Source organism: Nicotiana attenuata, unplaced genomic scaffold, assembly GCF_001879085.1.
Source record: "Nicotiana attenuata strain UT unplaced genomic scaffold, NIATTr2, whole genome shotgun sequence".
NCBI classification, from domain to species: Eukaryota; Viridiplantae; Streptophyta; class Magnoliopsida; order Solanales; family Solanaceae; genus Nicotiana; species Nicotiana attenuata.
The window spans coordinates 113,860-125,875 of NW_017672765.1; the positions used below are offsets into that span (position 1 = coordinate 113,860).

Genomic DNA, 12,016 nt, shown 5'->3' on the forward strand with positions numbered 1-12,016 from the left:
AAAACTACCTGAAGATCCCAAGGCATCTCGGGCGCTGCGCACTAAAGCAGCTCAATACAGCTCCAAGGGAGGTCAATTGTATACATATTTCCAAGGCCCGTTGGCCCGATGTTTTTGGAGCTTTCGAAGCTAACTATGTCATGAGAGAAGTCGACGAAGGGATCTGCGGAAATCACTCGGGCGCGGATTCCTTAGTATTAAAGTTAATTAGAGCAGGATACTATTGGCCCCGGATAGAACAAGACGCTAAGATTTATGTTCAAAAATACGATAAGTGTCAACGCTACGCACCGTTGGTACATCAATCGGCATGAAGTGGGGAATGGATATTGTCGTTCCGCTACCGCCGGCCCCCGGTAAGGTAAGATTTCTTTTGATTTTAACTGACTATTTTTCTAAGTGGGTTGAAGCAGGTCCTTACAAGAAAATCGGCGAGTGCGAAGTAGTAGATTTCTTGTGGGAGAATATAATTTGCAGATTCGGGATACCAAAAGAGATAGCCTGAGACAACGAGCCACAATTTATAGGCGCAAAGGTCACAAAAATCCTTGAACATCTAAAAATCAAAAGAATCACATCATCACCTTATTACCCTAGTGCAAACGGTCAAGCAGAATCAACAAACAAGGTGATTATCCAAAATCTCAAAAAGAGATTGGAAGCAGCCAAAGGCAAATGGCCCGAAGAGCTACCAGGAGTACTGTGGGCGTATCGAACAACGGCCAAATCAAGCACGGGGGAGACTCCTTTCTCTCTCGTGTACGATGCAGAAGCCTTGATCCCGGTGGAAGTAAGAGAACCTACCCTGAGATACTTCCGGGCGAATGAAGAAACAAATAATGAAGCATTATTGGTCAAATTGGAGCTGCTCGACGAACGCAGGGACTTGGCACATATAAGGATGGCAGAACAAAAGCAGAGAATGGAAAGATATTACAATCGAATAGCCAACCTCTGTTATTTCAAAGTAAGAGACTTGATTTTAAGGAAAGTAACTCAAAACACCTTGGAACTCAACGCAAGAAAGTTAGGTCCGACATGGGAAGGCCCCTACTGGGTTTCAGCTGTCACCGGGAAAGGGTCATGCGAATTGGAAAATCAAGACGGAGTAAAGTTGCCGAGCAACTAGAATGTGGCACACCTCAAAAGGTAATATTGCTTATGAGCACCACCTATACTGAAAGTATGTGCTGCACTCTTTTTCTTGTCCCAGTTGGGGTTTTCTGGCAATTTTTTTAACGAGGCAGAAACGGAAAACATACTACGAAGGAAGCTTCGACAGCATAAGTAAGACCTCTAAATGATAAGGCATGCAAGCAAGCCACTACGGAACAATTAGATAGTCTTTTGCTCGATAGTGAAATTCCAAGCGGGAAACAAAGCTTGTTATCGGGCCAAAGGTTACTCGACCGTTCACGAGTGCAAGCCACTAGGGAGTGGTTAGGTAATCTTTGGCTCTGTAGCAAAGTTCCTTATGGGAAACAAAGTTTGCTATCGAACCAAAGATTATCCATCCATTCACTAGTGGAATCTTCAAAGGAGCAAGAATTCCAGTGTTCAAATGCGCATTCTTCGAATTCGAACACTATGGGAGGAATGATATGAGAATACGACAACATGACTGCCACATCAACCGGGATTACGAAATCCGGGAATAAAGCTGTATCATCAGGATTGGGGACTGCGCGTCCAGCCCCGTAGAAACAAGTTGTACAAATTAGCCACAAGTAATGACAATTTATTTTTAGCACAACGAATGCTCATGTACTTTTGAAAATGGAAGAAATAAAGTAAAGTCCTTTTATTTTTATCTCGTTTCTTGTCCGAACGATGAATTAATTTTATCATTTGAAAGTTAAACAAGTACTTCAAATGCTAGTGCCGTAATGAATAGGAGACGACCTCTTCAAGAGCACCGTAAATATAAGAGGGCCCTCTCTTATGAAACCCTCACGGTAAAGGGTTGATTCTGGAAGAACTTATGCCCGAAATCCAAATGCTATCGGGGAAAAAATGCACCCAAAATCTTGCATAATTCGATGCAAAAAGAAAAACTTGCAAAATACCTAAATAAACAAGTACTTCTATATAATAACGTGCCAAGCACCACAATTATAAAAGTATAAAGTAAAAAGAAAAAAGGAGAAAAAGAAAAAAGTTAAACTACTGCATCCCCAGAATCCGGGGGAAGAGAAGCATCCGCGCCCCCAGGAGAAGTAGGTGGATCTGCCGCCGGCTCGAGGTCTTGTCCTTCAACATCATCCCCTTCAAGTTCTTCTTCACTTCTCGAGAACTCTAAACCGGAACCAGAGGAATCAGTCGCATCAGGTTGGACCAGAAGGCCCCTTCGGGCAGTTGACTCCAGCTCACGGGCCTTGGCGATCTCGACATCAAAATCAATTACACCCGCTTTGGCCTCTTCCAAGGTTTTTCTTCTCATGCTATACATAGAGTATGTTTTTTCAACAGTGAGGGAAGCCGCTCGGCGCTGAAGCTCTTCCTTAAGCTGGTCAACCTCGGTCGAGAGGTTATTCCTCTCAGACCTAATGGCTTGAATGCTGACGTCGAGGTCATGGATAGTGGAGTTGTAAACTTTATTGTGTTCCATGACCTTCCTATACTTCTCCTCCATCCTGGCATACTTCTCCTCAACAACAACAACTTCTTTAGCCTTAGAGTTCAAGGCTTCCTCCAAATTATTCAGTCTTTCAGTAGAGGCAGCTTCGAGATCGCCAGCAACGAGAATGACATTTTGGACCTCAACCCACTTTGCCTTAGCTTCTTCAAATTGTACCCTTAACAGGGTGGCCTCTTGGTCGAGGGTCACTACATCATGCTCGCTTTGCTGCAATCGAGCCTCCAACTCAACGGCCTCAGCGGCTTGTGCTTCCAGTTTCGGGAGGCGAGCAGCAATTTGATCCTGCTCGGCCAACAAATTATCCCGCTCGGAGGTGAGTTTCTCTTTGTCAAGGATCAACTTCTGAAGGCCCTCAGAAGCTAGGAAGTTAGCCTGCAAAACAGAAGTACAAATTTAAAATCCTTCCATAACAAATATAGAAGGAACAACAGAGGGAACAAAGATCGTACCGCCGCTGCGTTGTGCATGGCATTGTTCACCATACACTCTCCAGAGAGAGACTGTATTTTATTCCTATCCATCTCTGAAGCCAAAGGCTTCAGATAATTAGCAAGTTCCACCGACCAGGACAACAGATGGCATCCGATAAAAACCGAGAAGAAACACTCCTCCTTCATCTGAGGATCTTCGGAGGGGGCAGAATAGTTATGTCCCAAATTCCTATGAACGACTGGGGAAGAGGGACATCCTTATCTCGGACGACTGCGGCCGGTGGAGATGATGTAGAAATTGCTCGTGGCGAAGGCAAAGTTGGCGAAGAGGGATATGAAGCTGATGGCATTGTAGGTTGAGAAACAGCTGTGGCAAAAGCAGTACTTGTTGTTGGTTTCTCATCAGCCAAAGACGGAAGAGACCCGGTACCTAGCCTCATGGTACCGGGAACATCGACTGGGACTCGAAAGCGAGAGTTGGCATCTTCCACTATATCACATTTCCTCCAGAGCGTTTGGACGTCGTCCTCGGTTGGTGTAACTAGCTCAACAGATTGAGCATTCTATTGGGCTGATGAAGGTCGTCGTCTTCTATGTAGAGAAGCCCCCCTCATCACTGGCTCCTCCATCATCATCGATCACCAAAGTGTCTCCGGTTTTTATTTTTTCCCTCGGCCGTGGGTGAACATTGCCTTTTTGTTGCTTGTTCTCCAGCCGGGGACTCCGAGAGGAAGCACTTGCACCAGAAGCAGGCCCGATGATACCTGTTCAAGTGAAAGCCTCCAGCAGCAACCTCGCCGCATCAACATGATCAACCTAAACATCCTCCTCGGGGACGGTAACAGAGCCCTGCAGAAGACCTGAATTCAACCGGAAAGAAAAATTAACCAGTTTTCCTATACGTAAAGTAAAAACAAGATAAGTACAACCTACCGTGATTTTTGCCTTCCACCTATACTTAAGGGCTGGTTCTTTCCACCGGCGGGTCTCGGGCGTAGTGACCTCTAAAATCTTCTGGACCCTCTGGTCCAAGCCTTCAACCCTTGGTGGTATCTACCGAGTTGCTGAAATAAGGATCAGTAATAACATGGGAAAATCTTTAACTAGAAGAGAAGACAGACACTGAACTTACAAGTACAGTTCTATGATTCAGGAAAGGATGGAGTTGTGGCAGGGATGATGTCCCTAGTGGCAACTGCAACAAAATGCCCCATCCATCTACGGTCGTTGTCATCGTCCATGCTGGTGAGCAAAACATGGCGACCACGTTTGTTGAAGTTTATCATTCCCCTACGAAAAATCTTGGTGGAATAAAGGTTCATCGGTCGAGCTAGGGATAGATCTTTCCTCGTCTCCTGGAATAGACGCCGAAGACAGGCGACCGTTAGCCACACAGAGGGACTCACCTGTGCCAAGGAGACTTGGTAACAGAAGCAAAAATCCAAGTTAGCAGAGTCAAGCCCCCAATCTGAGAACGGGCCTAAAGTGAAGGGGTACGTATAAACGTACGTAAAACCCTTCCTCTAGAAGGTTACCCGCTCCGTTAGGTCAGGAGTGATGGTGTTCTAATCTTGAACCACAGTCTTCCTTCACAGCAGAGATGCTAGAAGGACGGATGGAAGAAGGATATACACCAACAGCCCATATGTGGGGGTTAGCAGAAGGGTACTTCTCTTCGAAGTCCCTAGTTATAGTAAGCCTTCTGGGGATAATGGTGCCCACCGTAGGAGGAACAACATCATCAGTACTTTCTTTGTTCTTTGAAGAACTAGAGTTTTTGGAAGAAGAAGCCATTGTTAACAAAGGGAAATAAGGTTTTCTCTGAAGAAGAAAGTTGAAAGCAAGAGTAAGTTGAGTAAAGAGAGTTTGAGAGAGTTTGGAAAATTATGAAGTATAAAAGAAGAGGGTTGATGCGTATAAGTAAAGGAATATGCAGCTAAAATCGTGGCCATGATTACCTCGAGAACCAGCGAAAGTGTTGCTGAATCATGGATGACGCGTGTTCGGGGCATTAAATGTGGAGAAACGTGTGTCTAATCAACCGTTAGAAACTTTTCAGAGGGGGTCAGAGAATTTTCCGCCAAGAAGGGTATTGGTATCTTCACCAAATTTTCGGTGACACGAGGATGTGCCACGGGAAAGTAGGGGGACTATCAGTATAGGGTAAGATATGTTCATATTGAATGCTCGCATAATAAAGCGACACATGGAGCCGAAGGCAGATGGAAAGCGAGGCAAATGGCAATCAAGCCCAAGGGCAGCAATCTCGTTTGTTTTCGAAGAGAATGTTGCTCATAAAGACAAAACAAATGCCTGCCACCCGATAATATTTAACGGAGAATATTCTATAGCATTAAGTACAAAGCCCGATGCAAAGAATATGGCATTCATAGCCTGCCGTTACACATTCTTCAATGGCCCCCACAATTGTCATTTAAGACGGGATTGATCCTAGGACCTTGTTTCCTAGGAGCAACTATAAATAGTGAGTTCAACAACAATTAGACAGGACACGAATTTTCTGGCAAGCTTATGCTATATACTGTTCAAAGCTCAATAATATTTTATCTTCTTGCTTATTAAGATCGTTATTATTGCCTCCGGAAGCTCTGCTCCCGGAACCAAAATTTCTATTGTCTTATCTCGATGTTGACGCTAAGTCTTACATTCTTATTTAATTTATTTATTATTTTGGGATTAAATCGATTCACTTATCTATAAACCACGTATATATTCAACTGTACTGTTTTTCGGGTAAACAGTCTCTTTATCTGATATTGCTGCTGCTTTTATTTTGTTTTAACATAAACACATTCATAGAATTCACATAAACAATCATAAATATGAGTGTTCTCCTTCAGATTTTGTTTATTTGACTACTTGACCTATATATTTTATCCATATATAACAGTGAAAGAAATTCTTGAAGTAATACTTGTTAGGAAGTTAGTTGATCGAGAAAATGTAACATTAAAAAATTTAAAATTGCAACAAGTCACTGTAAAAAAGAAGGCCTAAAAATTGCTACAGTACCTAATAAGCAGTGGAGTTTCTGATTGATGTCCTCTTGAAATACAAATAATATAGAAGTGGTAAACGTTAAAACATAAGTAAAACTGCTTTCTTAATTAGTGGAGTACCTTTTTTATAGAAAAAAATACTCTCCGTTTTAATATAGATGACATTTCGTTTCTTAGAGTTAAACTATGTGAAGTTTGACCAATATATATATATATATATATTTTATTATATTAATATGAGAAAAAATGCAATTTAGCTTTAAAATTTAGTAAAGGGTCTTCCCTTCTCCTTGCCACTCTACGTCACTGCACTCTATTGACTTGTATTCCCTCCGGTCACTTTTACTTAGCATGTATACTAAAAATAGATGATTACTTTTACTTGACATTTTACGCATATCAAGAGAAGACAACAAATTTTTTCCTTTTTTACCGATAGTATTTATTACTCATTTCAAATCATTTTCTCTTATCCAATAAAATATGCATCAATTAATATGAGTATCATTGTAAATTATACACTTTATTTATTATTTCTTAAGAGGCGTGAAAAGTCAAAAGGTGCCAAGTAAAAGTGACCGGAGGGAGTACATCCAAACCGAGTTACTCATAGGATAATTTTGAGCAGTCCCTAAACTTAAGGGAGATTTCTACATCTGAGTGGAACTTCAGGGGTTCTTATAGATATTAGTTATAATTCGCCAACAAGGCGCAACTCCACTAGTAATTAATTCTAAGTGGCGCCGAGCCAAATTTAACCGAATAGCTGAGCCGCAACAATTATATATTTGAGCTTCATCAAAACCCTATTTTCTCTTTTTCTCTCACTCTCTGCAACTGAAGTAGCCCATCACAACGAAGCATTGAATTTTGTAGGTGAGTGATTTATTCTGTATATTGTGGGTCTCTCTATTTCTGCTTATGGCTACTTGTATTCTTGATCATGTTGCTTCCTTTTGCATTATATGTTTCAATTGGTATTTCAGATTATGTGAAATTCTAAAAGGGTAAATTAAAAAATTAAAACTTGTAAGCTGCTCCATGCGCGATGTAGAAATGTGACCTCCCTCGCTTATGAAGCTAAATTCCCTGGAGATTTCATTTTAGTTTTCATAATTTCGAATTAATCAATTGCTGTTGGAAAAGGTGAAGGGGTGGGTTTTCTAATAGTTAAATTAAATGGTTTGCCCCTAATAGAAAAGGCTTCTTATTAATGTTGAGATAAACAGAAGGAACTACTTGATGATGCTTGTCATTGAGATGCTAGTCACTTCAAAGTCTAGTGATGATTATTAGTAATTACGTATTAAATAGTGGCTTGAAGCGCGTTTAAGCTGTGAAGCTAGGTACATGTAATGTAGGTTGGGCGCTCGACTTTGCTTAAGTAACATTTTAACAAAGACACCATGGCGCCAAGGTATCTCTATTTTGGAGAAGGCATTACTTAACAGTAAACATCTCTACAAAGGTGATGAATTAATATTTAAACATGTTATGGATAAATGTATTGTGATTAGATGTATACGATTGGATGCTTAGTATAAGAAAAGTAGTTGGGAAAAAAATCTTTGCATTCGAATCAGTTTTTAAAATGGATTTGAACTTGATTGACCTAGTTTTGCTTCCCTATATCTCACTTGAAATGCAATTTTATTTTTTTCGTTATAATTGTCTTTCTTATAAGTGTATAGCTCTTTTTAGTTTGATCACATCTATGCTTATCAGAGCGATTCTTCGGTAAAGCATACTCTATAATTGCACTTTGCACACAGATCCCTGGCAGATTTTAGCATTTTCTTCGCTCTTCTCCTTCGGTAACTCTGGTGACGATGTTTTTCACAGTGTCTATTATGTGTTGATTAGGGAATTATGGCTTCAAAACTACCTATAGTGAAAGCAAAGGCTGTTGAAGCTTCAAAGTTCTTGACCAAGCATGGATGTGCATACTACAAGCAGACATTGGAACAGAACAAGCAATATATTCAAGAGCCACCTACTGTGGAGAAATGCCAGCATTTGGCAAAACAAGTATTCTACACTCGCTTAGCTAGGTTTGTTATTCAGAACTTCTGTCCTTTTATGTATGGGATACTTAGTCTTTTGAGGTAGTTAGACGTTTGTTGTTCTTCACCTTACCCGTCCATAGATTTTTTGATGTTATGGGTGTAGGAAGTGTTGGATCATTTTCCCGACTCTTTTTTTCTTGTTAGTCATAAGTTGGGGGTAGCTAGGTTACCTTTGGGGCTATAGGGCTCAGACCACAAACTGCTAAGTAGGGATGGCAAACGGTGCGGGGCGGTGCGGTTGGGGGCACATCCGCGNTACTTTCAATTTCATGATTGTATTCCAGGCTGAGCACAACATCCTTATGCACCCATTTCACATGTTAGGCGTAGCTGGTGTATTCGGCGGCTCCCTATTCAGTGCTATGCATGGTTCCTTGGTAACTTCTAGTTTGATCAGGGAAACCACAGAAAATGAATCTGCTAATGAAGGTTACAGATTCGGTCAAGAGGAAGAAACTTATAACATCGTAGCCGCTCATGGTTGCCCGCCCCGCGCAAAACCGCCCTGCCCCGCCCCGCATATATATATTTTTTTAATTTTTTTAATCTGATCTAGTAAACCAGGTAATTTTCTTTGAACTCTGTCAATAAACCAGGTAAAGTTCCAGTTTCTACTTTCTATTGCTCCCAACGTTTGTCATGAAGAATTGAATAGCTCCCCTTCCCTACACTCAGCTTCTGTAATTCTTTTTTTTTTGTTGTTGTCATTTTTAATGTATGTTTTATAAATATTTAGTTGAGAAAAACTTAAATAAAGTAACATGGACAGTGATGACTAGTTATGTGGATTTCTGAACCATGGAAATGTCTTCGTTGAACGCCATACATATTTCAGTTGTGCTGTTCTTTGATTATTTTGTCTATTAGACCCGTGACCCGCACTGCCCCACGTTAATTTTTTTTTAAAAAATTAGGCCCCGCCCCGCGAATGCTGAAAACCTCCCCGCCCCGTCCCATTTGCCATCCCTACTGCTAAGCATCTTGTAGTTGTATATTTTTCTTGTTCAATCCTCTCATTCAGAACCTTAATGGTCCGTGATTGAAAAATCACTTGTTTATAGTCGAGGGGTAACTTCCCTTGCTCATAAAGTGGAAGAACATTCTATCAACTTTCTGCTATCTGATTAAGTTGAAGAAACAAACATCAAGATCCTTCTCAAAAAACAAACATCAAGGTTATGAATCCTCGTGATCTTGATCATTCATGGACCTATAAAAATTTTAAACATGAAATTTTAGTCCACCTAGAAAAAAATGGGTGATTAGTATGTTTTTGGTGATGTTGTCAAATATACTAGTTGCTTTAACGCAACCGACTTGTCAAAAAATTTATGAACTCGTATGTACTTGAGATTGAAATAGGAGCTCATTAGAAGTAGTAATAGCAGGCCGTGGAGATAAAGAATAAAATCAACTTCAGTTACTGAATGTTAGGGAATAAATAGCGCACGTCACGAGTTCAAACTCTGCATCATAGGAAACCAGTATTTAATTGGAGAAGGGTAGAGGAATGGACCCGCTATCCATCGAGCTTCGTATCGTGCGCCACTAGCCCTCGGGGATTTCTTAGTTATAACACAATGCTAAAGAATAAATATTCTAATACGGCTGAAAAAGTACAGTAAATGGTTCTTAGACAAACTAAAGAAAGTGAAAAAAAAATTGAAGAATAGAAAACACAGGGGATTTCCCAAGTGAAATTGAAAAGATAAAAGGAGAAAAAAAAGAATTTATTTGAAAGATTGGGAAGAAGATGTCTTATTTGGAAATTAGAGTTGGTCTCTAAAGTTTAGATACCTTTTCTCTAGTGAAGCCAATAATACATAATGCTCCTTATAAAAAAAAATGCATAATGCCTCCTGTTTATAAAAAAAATTCGTGTATGTAAAGCCTGTTTTTTTAGTAAGGGGAAAACTTATTACATTTGCTTCATTTAACCTGCGATTATTATATTTGCATAAGATTTTTTTTTTTATTATAGTTGCTTAAGTTATTAAAGTGTTTCTTTTTAATAGATATGTTAAACTTTCTGTTAAAAAAATAGGTATGTTAAACTTTCATCGCCCGAAAGGGGAAAATTTCGATATGCACAAAATATTTTATGTGTTCGAAGTGCAAGTCTCTTTTAGAGAAGAAGGGGTGTTTATTAGGAAAAGAATTTATAGGAATGTTATTTAGTTTCAAGGGTGTGGCCTGATGGTCAACGAAGTGGAAGGAGAATCATGAGGTCTCAGATTCATAACCAGCGGAGGCGAAAAATATTAGGTGATTTCTTCCCATCTGCCTAATTCTTGGTGGGCAATGCTACATGTAATTGTGCGGGTGGGAGGTAGCGGGTAGCCGAATGGAATAGTCGAGGTATACACAAGCCGGTCCGGCTACCATCGTCATAAACAGAAGTTAGGATATTATTGTAGAATTATCTGTGAAGATTCATATAAAAAGGGCAGCTCGGTGCACTAAGCTCCCGTTATGCGGGGTCCGGGGAAGGGTCTATCGTACGCAGCCTTACCCTGTATTTCTACAAGAGGCTGTTTCCACGGTTCGAACCCGTGACCTCCTGGTCACATGGCAGCAACTTTACCAGTTACGCCAAGGTTCCCCTTCATATAGCCAACCCCAAATTGTTTGGGACTCGGATGTAGTTGCTGTTGTAGTATTATTGTAGTATTGTCAAAACCTAGACTAAAACATGGATTTGAGTTGCTTAGATACCAGCTAAACATCTGGACATGATGACGCCAAGTCTGGAACAGATGCCAAAAGAGTGATAAGATATGGGAAGAAGTGTTGGTTAGTAAAATAGCAGGCATCATGTAGTAAATTTACTTTTCTGGCTATTGGTTGTTACTCATTAATTTGTAACTTGTGTACTGTGTAGGCCATTGATTCGGGCATGGTCAATTGATCTTGTATCTGACTTGAAAGTGATCTAGCTCTTCTGTATGAATAGAGGCAGTACCCTGGAGAAGTATCTGGGATCTTTTTGTTAACATTGAATTTTATGTACAGTTTACCAAGGGAATGAAATTCTTGAAGATTTTTTAGATACTTCCTTTCAATTTCAAATACTGTTTTGTCAACTTCAACCAAATATTGTCCAAACGCCTTAAGTATCTCGATTCCAGTTTCTAACCTGCCGCGGTTGCTTGGAGAAGTATGCATACCTAGTAGTATTTTCTTATTTCCTGAGCTTTTCCTTTTGAATTACACTAGATGAGGTCAGTGTTTTCTGCTAGCTCCTAGGAAGCTACTCTTGTTTGGCTTTGGGTTTTTGACGTCAGATTGAGTTCAGAATGATGGAGGGAATGAAAAAGTCTTGTGTATTGCTAATAAGATACCTCTGGAGATTTTGCTCCTCTTGTTTTCTCTAGGAATGTTATATTATGGCTCTACTTTAACTTCTCGATGACTTAGCAAGGGTGAGTTGTTGAATATTACTCTTTGGTGGTTTAGTGCCATCCTACATGTTGTAACTTGATTTTATATATCTAAAAAGAAAAGAAGGTTCTGATATACTCATTGGTCAAAGTCGGACAAGAGCTCTGTTTACCGTGACATGTTGAATGGACTTAGTTCCTCTTATGTAATTGTAATTTATTCTACAAGATGATATTTACTTGTTTGAATTCTGTATATGGTTTTGGTTTGCTGGGGAATATGTCATGGAATTGTTTAAATTTGATTTGTGTGATGATTTGTATAATTGAAAGTGGAAAATGAGTATTTATATGTGCCCCAATCATTTCGCGATGAACCACATGTAAAGTATGTAATTAAGTGGGACAGAATGACTAGGTCTTTTGATTTATCATTGCAAAGAAAATTGAAGTACTGAACTCTTCCTGATTTGGGGGGGGG

General features: G+C 40.0%; 1 protein-coding gene across 1 annotated transcript in view; it reads left to right on the forward strand.

Moving 5' to 3' along the window:
* Positions 1–6,858: 6,858 nt before the first annotated feature.
* The window catches only part of LOC109214429, a 6,020-nt gene continuing 862 nt past the window's right edge, over positions 6,859–12,016 (forward strand). Inside the window, exons 1-2 of the mRNA XM_019378345.1 lie at positions 6,859–6,965; positions 7,953–8,140. Coding sequence (XP_019233890.1) covers positions 7,959–8,140 — 182 coding nt within the window. The 5' untranslated portion in view covers positions 6,859–6,965; positions 7,953–7,958. The remainder of the gene's footprint in view (positions 6,966–7,952; positions 8,141–12,016) is intronic.